Source organism: Ovis canadensis, chromosome 17, assembly GCF_042477335.2.
Source record: "Ovis canadensis isolate MfBH-ARS-UI-01 breed Bighorn chromosome 17, ARS-UI_OviCan_v2, whole genome shotgun sequence".
NCBI classification, from domain to species: Eukaryota; Metazoa; Chordata; class Mammalia; order Artiodactyla; family Bovidae; genus Ovis; species Ovis canadensis.
In genome coordinates, this window is record NC_091261.1 from 67,428,859 (window position 1) to 67,445,000 (window position 16,142).

The 16,142-nt window shown below is 41.9% G+C and overlaps 1 protein-coding gene and 1 long non-coding RNA gene across 2 annotated transcripts; one reads left to right on the forward strand and one right to left on the reverse strand.

Annotated features, from left to right (window-relative positions):
* Positions 1-239: 239 nt before the first annotated feature.
* LOC138422677 (uncharacterized) lies at positions 240-4,374 on the forward strand. Its single transcript, XR_011249974.1, has 2 exons — positions 240-1,414; positions 4,058-4,374. It is a non-coding gene; the product is annotated as an uncharacterized lncRNA (long non-coding RNA).
* Positions 4,375-8,990: 4,616 nt separating this feature from the next.
* PEBP1 (phosphatidylethanolamine binding protein 1) lies at positions 8,991-14,201 on the reverse strand. Its single transcript, XM_069557959.1, has 4 exons — positions 13,367-14,201; positions 12,123-12,232; positions 11,598-11,698; positions 8,991-9,985 (listed from the first exon to the last, which is right to left on the reverse strand). The coding sequence occupies exons 1-4, from the start codon at positions 13,499-13,501 to the stop codon at positions 9,768-9,770; spliced, it is 564 nt and encodes a 187-aa protein (XP_069414060.1). The 5' UTR covers positions 13,502-14,201; the 3' UTR covers positions 8,991-9,767.
* Between the last annotated feature and the right edge of the window lie 1,941 nt (positions 14,202-16,142).

Genomic DNA, 16,142 nt, shown 5'->3' on the forward strand with positions numbered 1-16,142 from the left:
CTTTTTACTCTTAAGACTAGAAGGTGGCACATGTCACACACACGCACACACGCGCACACACGCGCACACACGCGCACACACACACTGCGCCAGTCGTAGGAGAATGTATTGCTGAGAGAAGTTCAGTTCAGTCGCCCAGTCATGCGACCCCATGGACTGCAGCATGCCAGGCTTCCCTGTCCATCACCAACTCCTGTAGCTTGCTCAAACTCATATCCATTGAGTCAGTGATGCCATCCAACCATCTCATTCTCTGTCATTCCCTTCTTCTCCCACCTTCAGTCTGTCCCAGCATCAGGGTCTTTTCAAATGAGTCAGTTCTTCGTATCAGGTGGCCAAAGTATTGGAGTTTCCGCTTCAGCATCAGTCCTTCCAGTGAATATTCAGGACTCATTTCTTTTAGGATGGACTGGTTGGATCTCCTTGCAGTCCAAGGGACTCTCAAGAATCTTCTCCAACACCACAGTTCAAAAGCATCAATTCTTCGGTGCTCAGCCTTCTTCACAGTCCAACTCTCACATCCATACATGACTACTGGAAAAACCTTAGTCTTGACTACACGGACCTTTGTTGACAAAGTAATCTCTCTGCTTTTAAATATGCTGTCTAGGTTGGTCATAGCTTTTCTTCCAAGGAGTGTCTTAATTTCACAGCTGCGATCACCATCTGCAGTGATTTTGGAGCCCCCAAAATAAAGTCATCCACTGTTTCCCCATCTATTTGTCATGAAGTGGTGGGACCAGATGCCATGATCTTAGTTTTATATAAGCAGGTTGACAATATACAGCTTTGATGTACTCCTTTCCCTATTTGGAACCAGTCTGTTGTTCCATGTCCAGTTTCAACTGTTGCTTCCTGACCTGCATATAGGTTTCTCAAGAGGCAGGTCAGGTGGGCTGGTATTCCCATCTCTTTCAGAATTTCCCATAGTTTGTTGTGATCCACACAGTCAAAGGCTTTGGCATAGTCAATAAAGCAGAAATAGATGTTTTCCTGGAACTCTCTTGCTTTTTCGATGACCCAGCAGATGTTGGTAATTTGATCTCTGGTTCCTCTGCCTTTTCTAAATCCAGCTTGAACATCTGGAAGTTCATGGTTCGTGTATTGTTGAAGCCTGGCTTGGAGAATTTTGAGCATTACTTTACTAGCATGTGAGATGAGTGCAACTGTGCGGTAGTTTGAGCATTCTTTGACATTGCTTTTCTTTGGTATTAGAATGAAGACACCTTTTCCAGTCCTGTGGGCACTGTTGAGTTTTCCAAATTTGCTGCCATATTGAGTACAGCACTTTCACAGCAGCATCTATCAGGATTTGAAATAGCTCAGCTGGAATTCCATCACCTCCACTAGCTTTGTTCGTAGTGATGCTTCCTAAGGCCTACTTGACTTCACATTCCAGGATATCTGGCTCTAGGTGAGTGATCACACCATCGTGATTATCTGGGTTGTGAAGATATTTTTGTACAGTTCTGTGTATTCTTGCCACCTCTTCTTAATATCTTCTGCTTCTGTTAGGTCCATACCATTTTGTCCTTTATCAAGCCCATCTTTGCATGAAATGTTCCCTTGATATCTCTGATTTTCTTGAAGAGATCTCTAGTCTTTCCCATTCTATTGTTTTTCTCTATTTCTTTGCACTGATCACTGAGGAAGGTTTTCTTATTGCTCCTTGCTATTCTTTGGAACTCTGCATTCAAATGGGTATATCTTTCCTTTTTTCCTTTGCTTTTCACTTCTTTTCACAGCTATTTGTAAGGCCTCCTCAGACAGCCATTTTGCTTTTTTGCATTTCTTTTTCTTGGGGATGGTCTTGATCCCTGTCCTCAGAGAAGTGAGGCACCTTAAAAGCAGGCTATGAAGAAGACGTTATAAGCAAATTTTGAAATGATCCCACTGTAATAGTAGATACCTCCTCCCCTCATAGTCAGCTTTTATTAGAATAATTTTATGCAGATGACAATGAAGGAGAAAATATTAATATATAACTTCTAGGGTATGATTCTTTGGGGTCAAGACAGTCTCAGTAAGATTTCATATTCTTAGGGTTCTGAGCCCTGGTCATTGAGAAGTGATCTCTAGCATGAAGACTTAATCAATTTATTTATTTTTGGCCGTGCTGGGTCTTTGTTGCTGCACGTGAGCTTTCTCTAGTTTCAGCAAGCAAGGGCTACTCTTGATTGCGGTATGCGGGCTTCTTGCTGGGGTGGCTTTTGTTGTGGAACATGGGCTCTAAGGTGCGTGGACTCAGTAGTTGTGACTCAGGGGCTTAGTTGCTCACCTGGAATTGAACCCATATCTGTTGCATTGTCAGGCAGATTCTTAACCAATGGGCCACCAGGGAAGTCCATCCTTTAATAATTAACATCCAGTGTCCTAAGCAGCTTAGGTCTTTAAAATTCCTATATTAGGTACATCAGAAAGTAATATTGGAAAAGGCTGTACTGCATTATGCTTACCATGTGATAGAACTCTATAAACATTTTGTAGATGAGAAAGCTCGCTCAGACCAGGGTAAATGGAGGCAATAGAGTCTGAATTGAGACCTGTCTGATTTCTGAACCCATACTCCTAAGTATAGTCACACTGCCATGCAAAGGGACATTAAACTTCCTGTAGTTTATTTCATCCATTTCTGTCTGTAGTGAAAACCAGCTAGCTAGCTAGCTTATATAAAGGCCTTATGTCTGTGAGATTATAGGTGCTGAGCTTTATAAAAATTCCCTCCCCGGTTTTATCAATGATATGTCCCAAGGTGGAGTTATCAGAAGGAATGTGGGTTTGTGATCCTAACACCTGGTACAGACTGTCTTCCAACTCCTTCTAGTACCTTCAGTTCAGTTCAGTCGCTCAGTCGTGTCCAACTCTTTGCGACCCCATGAATCACAGCACGCCAGGCCTCCCTGTCCATCACCAACTCCCGGCGTTCACTCAGATTCACGTCAGTCGAGTCAGTGATGCCATCCAGCCATCTCATCCTCTGTCATCCCCTTCTCCTCCTGCCCCCAATCCACCCCAGCATCAAAGTCTTTTCCAATGAGTCAACTCTTCGCATGAGGTGGCCAAAGTACTGGAGTTTCAGCTTTAGCATCATTCCTTCCAAAGAAATCCCAGGGCTGATCTCCTTCAGAATGGACTGGTTGGATCTCCTTGCAGTCCAAGGGACTCTCAAGAGTCTTCTCCAACACCACAGTTCAAAAGCATCAATTCTAGTACCTTAAGCAGTAAGAATAGACAGGGACCAGAATAGTAACTAGAAAAGGTATAAAAGTACTGGAGACGGGAGCAGAGAGCCAGTGTCTGGTATTATTCCAGCATATACTAAATTCCCCTGAGTTAATTATTATAGGTTTGTCATAAATATTATAAGGGATGCTTCCCTTTGGTTTGAAACTATTCACTGAATATTTACTGAGTACCTTGTATGTCAGGTAAAATGCCAGATGCTTATGCTCTGTCAATGTATCTTAACCTTAAAGATCCTCACCCAAATGGAGCTTACATTAGAGGTAGGAGGAAAATGTTGACACATAAGAATTACAATTTTAAATGATCTTAAAGAGAAATAAGTGCTATAGATAAAGGAAAAACTAAGGGGGCGGTTAGAAGTGCCAGGATCAGCATACATTCAGCTCATGCATTCAAGAAATATTTACTGAGCATCTACTGTGTGCCTGGGGATGTAGCAATAAGTAAGATGGATGGGGTCTGCTCATGGTTTAAATCTCCACTGAAAAGTAAATAAGCATAGAGTAATTTAAATCAATAGTGGACAAGGACAGGTGCAACCAGGAGTTTAAAGGAAAAATTACAGTCATAGGGAATATCAGGGAATACTTACCATTGATGTCTAATTAACTGAGTAAAAATTTATTTATTGAACTTACCACCAACTGTAATTAGTTGATTAAAAAAAAAGTATTCCTGGGTAGCTGAAAACATGCACATGTAAGAATTACATATACCTCTGATTTTAATTTAGTAATATATTTGCCATAGAAATAATGAAACAAAACATTTTTCTGTTCTAGTTTGGCATAGCTGTGTGGTTTTCCTACAGCTAAACAGACAAAAATGCAAAAACAACTATCTGAGGATACAGAGGAATAAAAGCAGGTGGACTGTGGAGAAGCAACCTAGACAGAGGAAAGAAAGCAAACTAAAACCAATACCAGACTCACTCTACAATAAGCACTAAAGGAAGTTCCTCATACTGAAGGGAAATGATAACATGAAGGAAAATTGGATCTCTAGGAAGAAAGGAAGAGCAAGAAATGGTAAATATCTAGATAAATATAGAAAAGGTTTTTTTCCCTGTAAGTCTTTAAAATATACAGATATATACATATACTTATAAACAATAAATATAACATTGTCTGAGGAGGGTTTCACTGTATATAAATGCAATCCATATGAGAACCATAAATTAAAGGTTGGGGTTATTTGACCCATCTGGTTGCCATGCTTCTAGATTTTATATGAAGTGGTACAATTCTTATTTTAAGCAGACTATGAAAAATTAGTTATGTATAAGACTTCTTGGCAGTCCAATGAATGTTTAAGACTCTGAGCTTCCACTGCAGGGGACATGGGTTTGATCCTTGGTTGGGGAACTAAGATCCCACATGCTGAATGGCACGACCAAAAAGTTTAAAAAAAAAAAAAAAGTATATTTTAACTCCTGGAGTAACTTAACCAAAAACAAACCCAAAAAAGTATTAGCCAAAAATCCAAGGGATGAATTAAGATATTCAAATAATATTAAAAATTTTAAAATTCAAATAATCCAAAAGAAGGCAGTAAGGGGAGAACAGAGATATAAAGAAAAAGAAGGACAAACAGAAAACGTAAAATGGTAGACCTAAATCCCACCATATCAATAATTGTTGTTCTTCAGTCGCTAATTCATGTCTGACTCTGCAACCCCCTGGACTGCAGCATGCCAGGCTTACCTATCCTTCACAATCTCCCAGAGTTTGCTCAAACTCAAGTGCATTGAGTCAGTGATGCTATCCAACCATCTCATCCTCTGCACCTGGATAGGAAGACTCAATATTATTAAGATATATATTCTCCCTAAATCCACCTGTAGTTTCAATGCAATCCCAATAAAAATTCCAGCAAAGTTTCTTATAGGTATTCACAAACAGATCCTAAAATGTATGTGTATAACCAGAGCAAATTTTTAAAAGAGGAAAATTGGATGACTTTACTGATTTCAAGAATTGCTATAAAGCTACAGTACTCAAGACACTTTATTTTTTTAATTTAAATTTATTTATTTTAATTGGAGGGTGATTACAATATTGTATTGATTTTGCCATACATCAACATGAATCCGCCACAGGTGTACACGTGTTCCCCATCCTGGACCACCCTCCCACCTCCCTCCCCGTACCATCCCTCTGGGTCATCCCAGTGCACCAGCCCCAAGCATCCTGTATCCTGCATCTAAACTGGACTGGCGATTCGTTTCTTATATGATATTATACATGTTTCAATGCCATTCTCCCAAATCATCCCACCCTCTCCCTCTCCCACAGAGTCCAAAAGGCTGTTCTATACATCTGTGTCTCTTTTGCTGTCTTGCATACAGGGTTATTGTTACCATCTTTCTAAATTCCATATATATGTGTTAGTATACTGTATTGGTGTTTTTCTTTCTGGCTTACTTCACTCTGTATAATCAGCTTCAGTTTCATCCACCTCATTAGAACTGATTCAAATGTATTCTTTTTAATGGCTGAGTAATACTCCATTGTGTATCTGTACCACAGCTTTCTTATCTATTCATCTGTTGATGGACACCTAGGTTGCTTCCATGTCCTGGCTATTATAAACAGTGCTGCGATGAACATTGGGGTACACGTGTCTCTTTCAGTTCTGGTTTCCTCGGTGTATATGCCCAGCAGTGGGATTGCTGGGTCATAAGGCAGTGCTATTTCCAGTTTTTTAAGGAATCTCCACACTGTTCTCCATAGTGGCTGTACTAGTTTGCATTCCCACCAACAGTGTAAGAGGGTTCCCTTTTCTCCACACCCTCTCCAGCATTTATTGCTTGTAGACTTTTAGCTCACAGCCATTCTGACTGGCGTGAAATAGTACCTCATTGTGGTTTTGATTTGCATTTCTCTGATGAGTGATGTTGAGCATCTTTTCATGTGTTTGTTAGCCATCTGTATGTCTTCTTTGGAGAAATGTCTATTTAGTTCTTTGGCCCATTTTTTGATTGGGTCATTTATTTTTCTGGAATTGAGCTGCAGGAGTTGCTTGTATATTTTTGAGATTAGTTGTTTTCAAGACACTTTACTATGGGCAAAAAGATAGACACAGAACAATGGGACCATGCAGACAATTCAGAAATAGATTAATACATATGGTCAATTTATATATATTTGTATAAAGGTACAACTTAATGAAGAGAAGAAAATCTTTTCAGCAGATAGTATTGGATCAACTGGACATCCACATAGGAAACACTGAACACCAATCCTTATTTCACTATCCACAAAAATTAATTCAAAATGGATGATAGATTCAAGTAAAGAATCAAACTATAAAATTTCTAGAAAACAAGAAAATTTTTGTGAGCTTGGACTAGATATGGTCTTAGAGTCTGTGTTCACCAGGGATTGAGGGCCTCCAGAGTAATTGCCATGTTTTCTATAATTAAGTCAGCATGATGAGCAGCTCCCAAGGGTTCAGATTTATTAGAAATACTGGGCTCTGCAGGGCTGCTAAAGCTGCACCATGTTACAGAACAGACTCCTGTGTCTTTCTGTTCTAAAACCTATAGACACACTTTTGTGTAGCCTTTAGGAAAGTGAGCCATTTGTAAACATGATCCCTGTATGTCAGTTAGGTCAAGTTTATTAATCTGTATTAATCCATTTTATCTCAACAGATCATTTTTTGGTTCTCTAAAACCCTTTGAGGTAAATAAGGCAGATTAATGATTCCCTCCCACCCATTTTTTCATGAGGATGCTAAACCTCAAAAGGAATTTGTGCGCAAGTGGGTGAAGTGGTGATGAGCTGGCTCTGAGGCCAGAGCTGCATTCAGAACGAATCCCCTACTTCCTAGCTGGGTGCCTGAGGGCAAATTCACTTCTTCCAATTTAACAGGTGAAACAGGGTATCCCCTTGCTTCTAAGGTTATTAATATATGTTTTCATATGTATTCTTTTTTGTGTGAACTTCTTGTGCATACACTTGATACTTTTGGTTGGGCTGCTTACCTTTTTCTGAATCATTTATGAGTCCATACCTGTTTTAACTAGGAAACTAATAGATTACTATAATTCCTCATTACTCTTTAGATTCTGTATCTAGAATCAAAAAAATACTGTGACTTAGCAGATTTTTAAAAACTTTCAAAGAAAACAGGAGTTTAGAGAAAAAGAATAAATGATTTAAAATATACATAAATATCAAACTGTTCAAACAGGTAAAGTTTGAGAAAATCGGTAAGCAGATGGAAAAACAGGTGCTTTCATGTACCACTGACATGAATATAATCAGAGTGATCTTTTTGGAGGATGGTTTATCAGTATCAGAACTGAAAATGCTAAGGATTTACCCCACTAAATTACTCACAAAAGCATTTTATACATATAGAAAAGTTTGCTGAAGCACTCTTTAAAACAGCAAATAACCAGAAATAATCTAAACACAGAAGGCACTAGACTGGTTAATTATGAAACATCTATAAAGTAGATAATTTATTCAAAATAATGATACGAATTGTAGTGACCTGTTACCTTAAGACATATGACATGAAGGTACATTAGCTAGGGGGAACAGTACAGAACAATGTATACCAGTGTATAGAAGACTAATCTTTAAACAATATATATGCAGATATATGCTGATATGAATATTTACATTTGCTTCTGAAAGAAAACAAGTAACTGCTAACTGCCATGGAGGAGGCTAGGCATTTTCTTTACCATGTCTTAACAACTGCATGTCTTGCTTCTCACATTAAAAAATATATATTTATGTATGTATGTATTTGGTCGGGTCTTAGTTGTAGCATATGAATCTTTCAGTTGTGGTGTGAGCGACCTAGTTTCTCGACCATGGATTGAACCTAGGCCCCCTGCATTGGAAGCCCAGTCTTGGCGACTGGACCACCAGGGAAGTCCCTTGCATTTATTTTTAAGGGCAATAGGGTAGCCATTCCCTTTATAGCTTTTGTTTTACAAAATATTGTTTAAAAATTGAATTTTAAAACCCTGACGTTAAAAAAAATTACTTTCTCCCTTACTCATCCCCAGAGATTACACGAGGCAACATTTCCCAACAGTTTTTTCAAAGGAGGAGGTACTGCAGCCAAAGGTGGGGAAAGGCCCAGCCCTGCTGACTGACACTGCCAGGTCTGGCCTGGATGCCTCTCCATTACAGACCAGGTCAGTGAACAGACCTCCGCCTCCCCTTCCCCGCCTTTTTTGGTACTGATCTATACGGATCACGGTCGGAACAAGGTCGGAACAATGAGAAGCGTGGACTAACTTCTTAGTCATTGTTGTGGTTTCTATACTGAACTACACCAAAAGGGAATGTTTTCAACCAGCTTCACGCTCAGGTTGGAAAGGACCACTTAGAAAATACAAAGGTGCTTTACAGGCAAGATTTGGCCTAAAGTTTTGTGACTTTAAGACCTCCAGTTTTAATAGTTGCTCTTGCTGTTGTGTAATGGCACGTATGTAAGTATCAACCCCCTGTATAGTTCCTAAATCAAGTCCCAATCGTCACTGCTGATCAGGGAAAGGGGCTTCTCACTTAACAGATTGTCGGGGTTTTTTTTCTTTTTGGTCTGCAGCACATGACTTGCAGATCTTCTGCCTATCAGGGATCAAACCCAGGCTCCCTGCAGTGGAAGCACAGAATCTTAACCACTGGACTGCCAGGGAATTCCCTAGAGATTGTCTCTTGATGTCTCATTATTTATGAAACCCCACACCAAAAAAGGCAAAGTATCTGAAGGCCGCGTTCATCTACACAGTGTTTTTATTTTTATTCAACTATAAGCAAACAGCAAAATTAACACAACATTCACCAACTCCAGACTGGCTTGCTTTTTTATTTTTTTTTCGGCTTTCTTTTTTAAACCAAAGAGTGATCAATTTAACAAGCACAGACTTTCAGATTCTGATAACCTCTTACCCAGCCGTGCTGCTCACCTAGATGGCCAGGCTTTAACAGCAAAGCAACTTCTTCTATGGAGCTTTTTCCAGTATTGCTCTTTTAAGGAGCCATAGCGGGACACTGACACGCAGTAACCAGCCTGAGATGTTGGGGGTTAGTGGACATGCAGGCCCCTGGTTGTCTTGGTGAGACAGAGCCGTGAAAATACATGCCAGTAGGTGCCTTCACACACAGTTCTGTGCTCAGGCTCACAAAGGCAGAGGCAATCAATCTCTTTTTTGTTTTCAACCTCCCTTAAAGATTCTTTGAAGTTCTGTTTTAATACTGCAGACCTGGTCTTTTACCAGAATTTTTTTTCTTCTTTAACGTCTGGGTTGTTGTTCTTGTATTAACATTTTGATAAACTGCATCATAGTACCAAAGAATCCCCCACCAAAACGGAGTTCAAATTTGATCAAAACATAACCCCCCTAAAATTATACAATACAGGCAGAAGGAAAGAAAAGTCACCCTAAATCTAAATCTGACCGCTCAGGTCTTAGGCAGAAAGATGGAGGAAAATCTACATGCATCACTAAACTGAAACACTGTTTGGGAACTCTGGGACAGTGTACATCTCCTCTACTTCCCAGACAGCTGCTCATAGAGCTTGGGCACATAATCATCCCATTCGGCCTGATAACACGTGCCAGCCACTGGGGTCCCAAGCTCATACTTTTTGCGGAAAGAGGCCACCTTGAATTTGCCACGGTGGTCTCCAGATCGGTTGCTGAGAATGGGCTCGTCACACTTCAGTGGTCCTTCCTGCTCGTAAACCAGCCAGACGTAGCGGTGCAGGCCTGGAGGGAGAGGCAGGAGGGAAGACATACACAGAGCTAAGCATCTGAGAGGGAGATGTCACCCATTTTCTGAGAATGCACCAACTCGGAGGGACCCAGACCACTCCGTTTATGAGAGGGGGCTAAGTTCACTGCAACTTTATTCACAACAGCCTGGAGGTGAAAGCCCTCCAAATGTCCACTGACAAATGAAAAGATAAACAAAACATAGTATATATATACAGTGGAATATTATTCAGCCTTAAAAAAAAAGGGCAGGAAATCCTGTCCCATGCTACCACATGGATGAATCTTGGAATGGTTCTATCAATACATATGGCATGGATCTTATATGGAGCTACTGAAACTTCCTTTCAGTACACTGCTGAAATACTGCTGATTAGAGCATAGACGTTTTTCAACCATTTTGGACTTCTATGACTCAACAATTCTACTCCTAAGTATTTACCCAAGGAAAATGGAAACATGCCCATAAAAGGACAAGAATGGCAACAGCAAATTTATTCATAATATCCAAACACTAGAAATACAAGCCAAATGTCCAGGGAATGGCTACACAAACTGAGGTATATTTGTGGTATATCTGCACAAGGGAATACTACTTGGCAATGAAAAGGAAGGAGCTACTAATCTCATAATAACATGGATGAGTCTCATAGACACTACCGTAAGTCCAGAAGACCAGTCACAAATGCATACTGCATGACACCATTTATAAGAATACAAGAACAGCAAGAGTAATCCTTAGAGAGAAGAGCCAGAAAATGATTAGCTCTGGGGAAATTTAACTTAAAAAGTCCCTTAAGAACCTTCTGGGGTGACAGAAACATCCTACATCTTATTTCCCATGGTGCTAACATGGATGTATGCAGTGGTCAATATTTATTGATTAAACCCTTCTGATCTGTGTGTTTTATTATATGTAAATTATACCTTACTAAACAAATGTGAAAAGGAAAAAGAAGTGAGTCACTGAAGCTTTTTTTGTTAATGAGAACACAGCTGCTACTTGAGAGAACTGCTTTATTCTCATAGGTATACTTTCCATAATTAAACTGCCTGATTTTATAACTGGCTCTAGAGAACTTAAAGAGATGCTTGGGAGAGAGGTCCCTCTTATGAATGCATGAGAGGGCTTTGAGCTTCTGGGCCTACAGATAAACCAGGTCCCTTGTCAGGGACCTTCTTGTACCTCTTCAGAGTAACTTATGGCTGAACAGTGTGTACAAGATCAAGTGTTCTGCCTCATTCCAGTTCCTTGTTCCAGGAAATGGAAACACCTGTCAGGCACATGATAACAGCGCATCTCCCACCATTAGCCTAGGCAGCACTGATCCAACTTGGCGAGGTCCAATACACTATTCTCTAAAAAAAACGTCCATCTAACCAAGTACCCAGGGCTCTGGCCACCTGACACTATAATGAGTCTGAATGTCCCCGTCAGGCAGCTGCTTTAGAGGGGAACTGAGTTGCCTAAAATCTTCACTAGGGTAAGGGCTCTCATAAATAAAAAACTCTAAAAGCTAGACTAAGAGTTTGTAGCACTTTATACCAATCCTAATATACACCCAGGCTCCCCTCCTATCTCCTTCCAAATGCAACCTTTACTGACCTGTGCCCTTGGGAGGCCCAGAGCCCACATAATCGGAGAGAACCGTGCCACTGCTGATGTTGTTGCCCTTCATGTTGACCACCAGGAAATGGTGCCATTCCCTACATGGAGGAAGAGAGGACCATCAGCATCACAGGAAGTCAGGACAAAATCACAGGCAAAGTCAGCCAACAGAACTTTAATTAGGGATACCAAAGTCTGAATTTCATGTAATGTCCACATGTCACAAAGTATTATTGCTCTTTTAAAAATGTTAAAGTCTAAATAAATAAATAAATAAAAATGTTAAAGTCATTCTCAGCTCATGGAGCTGTACAAAAACAGGCCTGAGCAGATCCAGCTCTTGGCTATTCTAGAATCTTGCTCTAGGGAGCAAAAAGCACACTCGGGTTTAAGCATGGAAGTGAACACCCCAAATTGAGTCTATTTCTTCCCACACAGCATGTCCAGCAAGGGACTTACACAGTGCAAGAAGCACTGGGTCACACTGGATGACCCACTATTCCCCATCTTTCTCCAACTTGCCTGTATTTGGGGTCCTTCCTGCTGGGAGCATCCGGATCTGTCAAGACCAAGGTGTACAATTTACCTGGATCAAGGCCATCCCATGTAATGCTGGTGGGCCGGTTCTTAACCTGTAGAAAGGAACAGATTTGGAGCTTAAAAGTCAGAAATGCTGAAGAAACCAGCACTCTTTCTTTGACCTTGGATTCCTCAAAGGTCAAGCACAGAAATTATTAATGAAAGCTCAACTGTACTGACTCTACTAAGAACCCAGAAGTGATGTTTAATATACGTTATTTATTTTAGTCCCAACAACACTATGGGGCTAGTATCCTAGCATGTTACTAACAGAAAGAGGTAGGTCAGGATTTCAAGGGTTGCTGACTACAACCTTACATTATTTGCAATGACACAATCTCTAGACTGGAGACCACATTATCTGGGGCCTGCTAAAGTGAAATCTGAATTAAGTGTACATTTAAAAGGGCAGAGAAAACAAAGATGGACAGACGTGGACAATGAGTTTGGCAAAAAGAGGCTGCCAGATGGGCACTTTACACACCCAAAACAATAAACTCTGTAAACATCTAAATTATTAAACCATCTGAGCACTGTTAATTCGCACTGCTGCCCCGAAGCTTCAGGACCAACTACTGGCCACGGTGTCCGAGCACCTAGTTCCCCAACTTGCAGCAGCCAGAACCTGGTTAGGCCTTAGCCAAGTGGGGAGGGGGTCGGGGGTCAGAAGCCAAACGGTAAAACACGGCCGGCCGTTACCCTCGAGCCTTCCAGCTGCAGAACGCACCTACCTTTGGGTAGCTTCCAGCTCCAGACCGTTAAAAACAAAGGAGGAATCACAGGGCCCTGCTGCTCACTAGTTACGTAATGCGTCAAATGCCCTCGGGTGGGGCTTTTACTCCCCATACTGCGGCCTAATATTCCCGGCCTGGAGGGGACACTCTGGGGGCGTGAGCAGCCACTGCCCACTTCCTCCGGGGGAAGGCCTCCTTCCCTGCCTGCTCCTCGAAGTCCCAGGAGAGTGTATCAATTTCTTCCACAGGGCAAGCCCCGCCCGCCACGTGCCAGGTTCCGGGCGCTAGTTAGGGGGAGGGAGCGATGGGCAGGCCTGCGGCTTGGGCACCGCGACTCCCTTCCCTAGGTGGATCCGGCGCACTAGAGGCCGGAACGTCCTCCCCACTTCTACTGGGTCGCCGACCTGAAAGCCTCCGAGCCGCCAGCAGCTGCACCCCTTCCGCCCTCGGTACCTGGGTGGGTGTCAGCACTTTGCCCAGTTCGTCGACCTCCGCCCCGCCGTATTTGACCTGCAGCGGGTGCTGCGGCCGCTCATCCACTTCCTGCAGGCTCAGAGGCCCGGACCACTTGCTGAGGTCCACCGGCATCGCGGAGCCGAGCAGGTCAGACAGCAGAGAAAGCGGCTTGCGGACTCACAGCAGTCTGCACACTGTACCGAGGTAGCTCAAGTCACACGGCCGAGGAGTGCATGCGCCTGAGCCACCGCCCCGCCTCATCCCCGCTCCTCCAGTCACCGGCGGGGAGGCCCACTCTGCTCTCTGATTGGCCGAGCTCTGTAGCGCGGGCCGTCCGGCGCTCCCGGGTCAATGCACCAGGCTCGGCCTTTCTTTTTGCAGAGGGAGATCTAGCTACTCGCTGCTGGAGGAGTTCCCAAGAGTTATGACTGAGCTTGCAAGACTGTTGTTTCAAGAATTGCAATTGAGCTGCTTTCAATTTTTTTTAAGCTTTTTGCCTTTTTCTTTGTTCAACCTTATAAATGCAGAAATGGTAAGGCCTTGCTTTTCTCTCGCACTTGTTAAAGCAACCCACATTGCCCCGCCTCTTTGTACTTTTGCGCATGCTCACTGGCTTCGGTAACGGCCTGGAGAAGGTCTTGGGGGAAGCTTGTCGGCGCTGTTCTCAACCGGCATGAATATTTGCACATACCGTTTGATTCTCCTATCCCCTCTTGCGTCTGCCTGCAATGCGGGAGACCCGAGTTTGATCCCTGGGTCGGGAAGATACCCTGGAGAGGGAAATGGCAACCCACTCCAGTACTCTTGCCTGGAAAATTCCATGGACTGAGGAGCCTAATTGGTCACGACTGAGTGACTTCACTTTCTTTCTGTCTGCGCTTTTCTCAACTGGCAAGCATATTTGCACATAGCGTTTGATTCTCCTAACCGCACTTGGTCTTGCCAAGATTTAGGGGAAATTTTTTTTTTTTTGAGAAATGATTTTTTAACTTGTGAAACAAGGAATGTTGCTCACCATCTAGTGTGTTTTTTTTAAATTAATTTTTATTGGAGTATAGTTGCTACCATCCAGTTTTAAAAGAAGTCAGCCACTGCAGTCCCCGGCCTACAATATAGGGTACCCTGAAAGGTATTCAGGACAGAACGAGGCACTTTGTTTTTTGGGGAAGAAGAGGCAAAACTATTAGATAATTAGATACATTCTAAGAGAATTTTTTTTAATTAATCCAGATTCTTGCATCTTTCCATACTTTTTTTAAAACGCGTTAAAATCATGAACTATTTGCTCCTAGAAGCAACCTTATACTAAGACTTAAGCTTGATCACACATACCCCTTAGCCAAAATTACATATGTACTGGCTTCTCCCCCTTCCTCTTCCAAGCAGTTCCTCAGAACTATGCTGTGCATTTTTGTTTTAGTCAACAAACCATAGTTACTATTTCTCCTTTGTTGACAAGTGACTCTGCCTCAAAACTGCTTTCGTTGTGGCCACCAGATGCTTTATTTTTGCTAAATATGATCGGCACTATTTACTACTGCTGAGTCACTTCAGTCGTGTCCGACTCTGTGCAACCCCGTAGACGGCAGCCCACCAGGCTCCGCCGTCCCTGGGATTCTCCAGGCAAGAACACTGGAGTGGGTTGCCATTTCCTTCTCCAGTGCATGAAAGGGAAAGGTGAAAGTGAATTCGCTCAGTCATGTCTGACTTAGCGACCCCATGGACTGCAGCCTACCAGGCTCCTCCATCCATGGAATTTTCCAGGCAAGAGTACTGGAGTGGGGTGCTTCCCTGGTGACTCAGACATTAAAGAATCCATTTGTAATTGAGGAAACCTGGATTCAATCCCTTGAGGAAGTCATGGCAACTCACTCCAGTATTCTTGCCTGGAGAATCCCATGGATAGAGGAACCTGGCGGGCTACCGTCTGTGGGTTGCTAAGTGTGGGACACGACTGAAGCGACTTAGCAGTATGACCATAGGACAGCTTTTGACACTGATCACTACCCACCCCCCAAGTTGTTTGTTGCTTTTTAGTTACTACTAGGAAATAATACAAGTGCTTTGTAGAAAATTAAGATTTTAAAAATCCAAAGAAATAATTAAGAATTGCTTCTATTCCACTATTTAGACATAAACATCGGTAACAATTTGGGACATATCTTTCCAATTTTAAAATTATGAATAGAAATAATTTTGTTCTGTTTGTTCACCAAAACAATTACATTTACTTTACCACTGTAGAATATTTGTATTAAAAATAGATCTTCATGAGACTTCCCTGACAGTACAGTGGTTAAGGCTTCTCCCCAAATGCAAGGGGTGTGCCTTTAGTCCCTGATGATTGGGGAAATAAAATCCCACATGCCTAGCAGCCAAACAACCAAAACATAAAACAGAAACAATATTGTAACAAATTCAGTAAAGACTTTAAAAATGATCCACATCCCCCCCAAAATTTTTTTTTAAAACTTCATTATTTTAATGGCTTTGTCCACTCTAGATGCACCGCAATTTATTCACTTCTTTATGTTGGACATTTATGCTTTTTGTTGTTTTTTCATTTTACAAATGTCACTGAAATGAATGTGTGTGTGAAAGAGAGAACTAGAACCACTTCCATTAAAACAATGGTTAAAAGTGAAAGTCACTCAGTTATGTCCGACTCTTTGTTATCCCATGCACTATACATTCCTTCAATTCTCCAGGCCAGAATACTGGAGTGGTTAGCCTTTCCCTTTTCCAGGGGATCTTCCCAACCCAGAAATTGAAC